General features: G+C 35.6%; 2 protein-coding genes across 2 annotated transcripts; one reads left to right on the top strand and one right to left on the bottom strand.

Moving 5' to 3' along the window:
- Positions 1 to 473: 473 nt before the first annotated feature.
- LOC112016129 (phosphoserine aminotransferase 1, chloroplastic) lies at positions 474 to 2,170 on the top strand. The gene is given in 2 exon segments (XM_024048639.2): positions 474 to 1,395; positions 1,398 to 2,170. Coding segments are annotated over 2 exon segments (1,290 nt in total). The 5' UTR covers positions 474 to 551; the 3' UTR covers positions 1,844 to 2,170.
- A 1,453-nt stretch (positions 2,171 to 3,623) lies between these two features.
- LOC136065844 (protein GRIP-like) lies at positions 3,624 to 4,920 on the bottom strand. The gene is made up of 3 exons (XM_065769610.1): positions 4,793 to 4,920; positions 4,598 to 4,656; positions 3,624 to 4,122 (listed from the first exon to the last, which is right to left on the bottom strand). Exons 1-3 carry the CDS (start codon positions 4,890 to 4,892, stop codon positions 4,015 to 4,017), a joined length of 267 nt encoding a protein of 88 aa, XP_065625682.1. The 5' UTR covers positions 4,893 to 4,920; the 3' UTR covers positions 3,624 to 4,014.
- Between the last annotated feature and the right edge of the window lie 3,082 nt (positions 4,921 to 8,002).

The raw sequence follows: 8,002 nt of genomic DNA, 5'->3' as shown, positions 1-8,002 counted from the left end.
TTATAAATGTATACATTAATACCATTTATAAATGTATATAAACATTTAACTGGGATGGGGGCCAGAATTTATCTTCTCTTTTAAAAAAAGTTTCAAATGGTATGGATAACTCTTTTATTCAATATATATCTACTGAATTTACAAAAAATAAAATAAAGTTTGGGTGCTCTGCCACTTTCCATGAAATCCACCAAACGTCGTTAGTTTGAAAAGTAAACTAATGGTAAGATTCAATAGAATTAGATAAAAAAAAAAAAAAAAAATTCAAAGATTTCAATATTCAATAAAAAAAATAAAACTGTTTTCAAAAAAAAAATAAAAAAAATAAAACTTAAAAAACTAAATAAAAACATATCAAAACTAATTATAATTTAACCCAATAATATATACTCCAGCATATAATTCAATATACCGTACAAATACAACACACATTCATATGATTCGTATCTAATATCCCCTTTAAATATCATACCGATATTCATTATTTCCACCAACCCCAACTCTCTCTCTCTTTCTCTCCATTTGAGATCTCAAATTTGAAACCAAGCACCATGGCTATGGCAACTTCACCCTACACCCTCCTACTAAAAAACCCCAACCTCACACCTCTCAAAAACCCAAACTTTAACAACCCCATCTCCACCACCACCAACACCAACCCCCGTTTCAACCTCGCCGCCAAGCCCGTATCAATCAAATGCGCCGCCACATCTCAAACCCAAACCCCGATCCAAGCTCCCCCACAGACCCAAACCCACCAAGATCGAGTCTTCAACTTTGCAGCTGGACCCGCCACTCTCCCAGAGAAAGTCCTCCTCAAGGCCCAATCAGAGCTCTACAACTGGCGTGGATCTGGTATGAGTGTCATGGAAATGAGTCACAGAGGCAAAGAATTCCTCTCTATTATCCAAAAGGCTGAGTCTGATCTAAGAACCCTTTTGAATATCTCTGATGATTACTCTGTTCTCTTCCTCCAAGGTGGTGCCACCACGCAATTTGCAGCTATACCTCTCAACCTTGTTAACCCAAACGACACTGTTGATTTCATTGTTACTGGTTCTTGGAGTGACAAGGCATTCAAGGAGGCTCAGAAGTACTCTAAACCAAGCGTTATTTGGACTGGGAAATCTGAGAAGTACACAAAGATTCCATCTTTTCATGATTTGGAGCAGAACCCAGATGCCAAATTCTTGCATATTTGTGCTAATGAAACCATTCATGGTGTTGAATACAAGGACTACCCAAGTCCCAAAAATGGTCTCTTGGTGGCGGATATGTCTTCAAATTTCTGCTCCAAGCCAGTAGATGTGTCTAAGTTTGGTCTCATATATGCCGGGGCCCAGAAGAATGTGGGGCCATCCGGGGTCACTGTTGTGATCATCAAGAAAGATCTGATCGGAATGCACAGGAGATCACTCCTGTTATGCTTGACTATAAGATCCATGCTGACAATAACTCACTCTATAATACACCACCTTGTTATGGGATTTACATGTGTGGTTTGGTGTTTGAAGATTTGTTGGATCAAGGAGGGTTGGTTGAGGTGGAGAAAAAGAACAAGAAGAAGGCTGAGATTCTGTACAATGCTATTGATGGGAGCAACGGGTTCTATAGGTGCCCTGTGGAGAAGTCTGTGAGGTCATTGATGAATGTGCCTTTCACTTTGGAGAAGTCAGAGTTGGAGGCTGAGTTTATTAAGGAAGCAGCTAAGGAGAATATGGTTCAGCTCAAGGGGCATAGGTCAGTTGGGGGTATGCGTGCTTCTATATACAATGCCATGCCTTTGGCTGGGGTTGAGAAATTGGTTGCTTTCATGAAGGATTTCCAGGCAAGGAATGCTTGATTTATATTAAAGGTTGTAGCACCCTTTTCGTTTTTTTGGTGTTTTTGTAACATGTTTGTTGTAGAAGGTGGGTGGGTGGGTGGGGCTAGCTGGTAGTTTTGAATTTTGATTGTATTGCTAGAATTATGAATGATGGTATTGGTGTTGATGTCCAGCAAGAGAAGTTTATTATAGTGGTTTAGGCGTTTTTAGATGAGTCTGTCATGCAATTTGCAAATTCATAAGTGTATGACAGTTATGATTTGGTGATTGCCAAATTGGTTATATGGATATCTAGTTTTCAAGTTTTGATGTTCAATTCAATAAAGAAAGATCCTGTTCTTCATAGCTCCATCCTTGTTTTTGTTAGCATTTCAAGAATGTGAATGATCTCATTGTTCGTTCACATGCAACAACCTCTTTAGGCATTTCTGCCACTTTTAGGTCTTCAATGACTCAGTTGTCTCTATATACCAAGGTATGCCACCTGCCAGAATCAAAGTGTTATACCAGTTTCATATCAAAGTTTCAGATTTTTAATTTTGTCAATTGAGGTAAAGTTAATAATTTTATGGAAAATGTCTACACGCACGTTACACAGCTTGTTGCACACACAATATGACAATACACACAAAAAACCTTTTGAATTGAAACCATGACTTGTCAGTTCATAAACTGAAATTTGTACTTAGTATGTAATAGGACTGCCCTAATTTTATTCAGGGGAAAACAGAGAGAGAAGAGAATCTTACAAGACTCGACGTTTTAATATTGAAGATAAAAAGGGTTATTACTTATGACTTCTGATTTAACAGTTATAATTGATGAATCAAGGATATGGGTTGTAAATTTTGTTAGATCATGGATGGGACGAATCCTGTAGTAACTTCGAAGGCTTTTGTTAGGATAACAATCTAACATGGTCATTGAATGATTAGGCACTATCTCTATAATGTAAGAATAGCATTTGAACTTGCAGCCGTATAACTTTAAATGTTAATGTCGGAAGATTCTTTTAACTAGCAAAATGCAATATGCCATTCATTTGATCATTAATCATCAACTGAGCAGAAGTTATATTTAACAAAGAAAATGGAACAATCTCCTTTTTTTCACGCACTCTTTTGCTGACCAATTATTGTCCGGTAAAGCGTGGAACAGACAGCATCAAGTAACAAGAGGTTCACATCAAAACCTGTAATAACCAATGATGGCAGGGACCAAGTGGGCGTTAATTAGATCCAAGCCCCCTCATCCTCGTTTTTTTGGTCACCAGATTCACCACACTGATTAATTTATATCACCCGCTTATGGTTGAGACGGTATCTAATGCACCCGTCCTATATAGAACGTGTCTCTCACAAGCATTATGTGAGCCCTAATTTTTCCAAGCTAAGGTTCTTGAGCCAGCCTGCACATCAGTTCCCACTTCCCACACGATTGGAAGCCTTAAATCACCAGCCTCTGAATCTTGACGAATCCACCGCAGGTACCAGCCAAAATTTGCAGATGAAATTTCAAATTGAAACTTAAATTGACTCCAAATATAAAGAAACTTTGTAGTATAAAATGGCTCAAGCCTAGCCTACTAGCTTTTGACGAAATTGGCTAATGTCATGACGTCTATGACTTAATACCATGAGCTCCATAACTTATCTTTCACCCACCAACCTACACCAACCCACAAGGCCATTCGTTGAATGATACAAATCACGATAATGACAACAACAAAAGAAGGCTCAAATAATAACTATAAATAAAAAAAGGGAAAAAAGTACTAGAAATTGCTATTTGACCTTATTCCATCGGTATTGACAGAAACCTCACTGGAAATTGCCTTCTTGTTTCTCCGTGATATAATTTTCACATATACTCTACATTGAATTGTGAAAGAGAAAATGGACTGGGAAAAAAAAGGGCTTGTGTGGCTGCATGCAACTCTTCCAGGAAGAGTAACTGAATACTGCTGAAATGTTTCTCCTCCCTCTTGATATTGAGGTATATCATTCTCTCTTTTAATCTTTCTTTACTATATCTGAACCTTTTTGTTAACCAACGTAGCGTTTTTACAAAAAGAATACAAGATATACTGAGACCACGCCTGCAGCAAGCAGCCAACACCATTGCTGCTGAGTTACAGTAGCAGATAATCCTCATGCAATAAAAGAATCCTTTTGACTTGTTTTCCACTCTTAAGAAAATGAGAATCTTGAGAAAAGAGAACGGGATCCTGGACCGTCACTTGCTGGGCTTGGTGGAACATCTGTAGAGGCGCGGTATGCTTGTTGACACTTGTGAATCTGCATTTGCATGCAACATGCAGTAATTAACAGATGGTTGAAGATGCTGTACTGAATCTCATTGCCTCTTTTAAGAGAGCAGCTTCTAATATATGCTTGAACACATTTTAGAATAATGAACTGAACTGCAATGCAGCATCATAGCTTGAAAGCATGTCTAAAAAGACATACATGACTTCAAAAAGGTCAACAAATAGGTACTTGCTCATCTTATCTAAATGCACTTCTGAAGTTTTATGCAAGTTTTCTTCCAAGAAAACATAGTGGATTGACACGTTTGGAATGATTACTTGTACTGCTATTTTATGGCCCTAGGCTACCATCTTTGCCTGCTAGCCAGGCATTCATATTAACATACTATGTTAAGGGGCAGCTTACCATGACTTATTTCATTATGCAGAATAAAATAGAGACCTTGACTCAAATCAGAATACCCAATAAAAATGGAGCATCTAATACAAACTGAGAATTTTACCTCTTCAGGACTAAATTGAAGCAGCATTCCAATCACGGGTAGTAGAGCCTCCACTTCACCTGTTGTGGCAAAAATCATTATAATTAAAACTACCAAATTTTCTGGCATCACCAACATAGATACTTCATTGGCAAAAGGAAATAAAATTCAAAAATTATTTTTGTGATTATAACAGCTAATCCTTAGTAGAGATACCTGTTTCAAGAAGCTTTAAGATAACATTTTTCAAATACGTCATATCTACCCCTTCCCTTTTCTTCAATCTTTCCATGTTGCAAAGCTCAGTCTTCAGCATGGCTTCCTACCTCATTATGTTCAAAGTTCTATTATAAACTAATGAGAAGCTCTGCTCCCCTCCCTCAACTTCTGAATAAAGAAGAAAGAAGGCAAAATTGCACACAAAGACTTATAATAAGAGTAGTCCTTGGGTTTGAGGCACATGGAAAACACTTTTTTTTCTTTTCAACTTCCCTACATATATTCATAGACATGTAACAATCTTGTACTTCCATTTTATCAACCCCACATTTTCATTTCATCTGCACTAGTCTCATAAAAATGTTTCTTGGTATCCAGCATTTCTTTGTTGTCATTTAAAAACACAAACAATTGGATCTGCAAAAATTCAGCCAACCATATACCTGTTGGCTATGGAGATGATTCTCACGTTCAACTAAGGAGAATATGGTTCAGCTCAAGGGGCATAGGTAAGTTTGGGGTATGCGTGCTTCTATATATAATGCCATGCCTTTGGCTGGGGTTGAGAAATTGGTTGCTTTCATGAAGGATTTCCAGGCAAGGCATGCTTGATTTATATTAAAGATTGTAGCACCCTTTTCGTTTTTTGGTGCTTTTGTAACATGTTGTTGTTGAAGGTCGGTGGGTAGGGCTAGCTGGTATAGTTTTGAATTTTGATTGTATTGCAAGAATGATGAATGATGGTATTGGTGTTGATGTCCCGCAAGAGAAGTTTATTATAGTGGTTTAGGCGTTTTTAGATGACTCTGTCATGCAATTTGCAAATTCATTAGTGTATGACAGTTATGATTTGGTGATTGCCAAATTGGTTATATGGATATCTAGTTTTCAAGTTTTGATGTTCAATTCAATAAAGAAAGATCATGTTCTTCATAGCTCCATCCTTGTTTTTGTTAGCATTTCAAGAATGTGAATGATCTCATTGTTCGTTCACATGCAAGAAGTTTCTTGCAACAACCTCTTTTCGCATTTCTGCCACTTCTTTGGTCTTCAATGACTCAGTTGTCTCTATATGCCAAAATCAAAGTGTTATACTTGTTTCATATCAAAATTTCAGATTTTTAATTGACAATTGAGGTAAAGTTTAATAGTTTTATGGAAAATGTCTCTTACACACACACAGAGTACACACAAAAAACCTTTTGAATTGAACATAGACTTGTTTGTACAAAAACTGAATCCGAAGATGTGAATGAACTTTGTGAAAGGATAGAATCTTTGAGGAGAGAACTTTTGGAGGAAAAACAGATTAGGAATGCAGCAGAGGAGGCTTAGAAGCATCTTACAGTGGCATAGTCAGAGGCAGATGCAAAAGCCCAAGAGCTCTCAGCAAAGCCTGCTGAAGGTCAGATTTTTATCCGTTCAAACTCTTTCATCTGTGTTATAAGACTTGTTTAATTATATAAGTTGGCAAACTGTGGAGCAGACATATATTTACATTTTTTTAATACTAGAAATTCACCCTCTATTTATTTATTTATTTTTAAGAAATCAATTTATAAAACAGTCTCTACAATAAATCTTTGAAACCAGTTCTGCTTCTTTAAAAAAAAACATTTATAGCTGGAGAGTGGAGGCGGAGGACTGGTTTTTTATTATTATTATTTTTTTTTGTGGGCATTTTTAAAGAGAAAATTTGTAGTTTCATCTTTATAGTCATCTATGGGCGATTGAAGGCTCAAAATGAAGCATCCTCTGGGCAGGATGTACAAAGAAAAATTGGATGAGCTCAAATTACGATATGAAAGATTGAAGGTACCTTGTTGATTTTGGGCTGAGATTAATTGTCAGTATATTTATATTATTGTTCTTGTGTTAATTGGATACATAACTTGTAGGAAGATCATTATAGGTTTCATGATCTTGCAAATCGAATGATTGGGGAAAGGACAAAGAAATCTCTAAACTTCTTGATGACAATAAGGATCTTCATCAATCATTGGAATCAAAACCACTTGTCCGTTTCCTTCCTTTGTCTTCTTAAATATTTGTTAAATATTCTAGTACACAGGTATGAAGTCATTCCTATAACCACTTGTCAGAACCTGTATTAGTTAAATATAAGTTGAAATTTTTTCTCAATTTATAAAAGGTCCGGTTAATGTGTGCCCTTAAGACATACATTAAATTTTTTATTTTTAAAAATATTTTCTCGAAAATTAAAAAAACTCTCATTATTTTTTCAATTCTCGAAAAAACTTTTTTTAAAAATAAAAATTAGTAAAATCCATCTATAAAAAACCAAACCCTTGGGGTAGCTGGTGAGGTCTTAAGATATCATTTTTCTCTAACTGATATTGTCAGCTATGCAAAAGCAGGATGCACAGAATTTAAACACTTCTGCAGCAGAACAGCAGATTCTGGTACAAACATTTCTCTCAAAAAATCAGTTCATATTTAAAATGTACTTTCTTGTGTCTCCCAATGTATTTATTATGACAGTTTAGCAGGTAGCCAATTATTTCAGAGATCTGCAAGTTTCAACCAGCTCTGATGGACAAATTTAAGTGCCTGATTAACTGAGTTCTGTTGATAAAAACCCAAGGGAATGACTTTTGTCTAGTGGCAAGTTTCACTAGATACGTTAGGATATAGACACGTGTTTATAATTGGAAATGTGTCCACATCACAACGTGTCCAATGAAATTGGCCACTGGACACAAGCTGCACCCAAAACCCACACAAATTAGAAATATTTATTTTGGCACCAGTTTGTATATCTAATCATTTGTTCTTTGATTTTTCCCCCAAAAATTTAATGCTCTAATAAAATTAACCACTAATCCCATCCTTAGGCCTTTCAAAAATTTACGAGTAAAAAAACCATTTTATCAACTTAGTTGACAGATGTATTGATTTCAAAGGGAAACAAATAAAAAATAAAAGGACAAAGTTTGACAATAAATTTGGTTGTAACATAAGGCTACAACTTCACTTAATATTTTTTGATTGAATGTGAATTTTGATAAATCCACTATTATATTATATTTTTATTACTTCTTAGTATATTATCTGTGCTTGCAAAATTTCATAAAAATTAAAGATTAATAAGTATGTCATTAATCATATGTTTAAATTTTAAATTTTATAATATAAAATTATACATAAAAAATAATTTTGTGGATCGAATAATAACATCTGATTCAC

Source organism: Quercus suber, unplaced genomic scaffold, assembly GCF_002906115.3.
Source record: "Quercus suber isolate HL8 unplaced genomic scaffold, Cork oak 2.0 scaffold_1223, whole genome shotgun sequence".
Lineage (NCBI taxonomy): Eukaryota > Viridiplantae > Streptophyta > Magnoliopsida > Fagales > Fagaceae > Quercus > Quercus suber.
The sequence above is the reverse complement of the archived record's forward strand: the minus strand, read 5'-3'. Positions and strand labels throughout refer to the sequence as shown.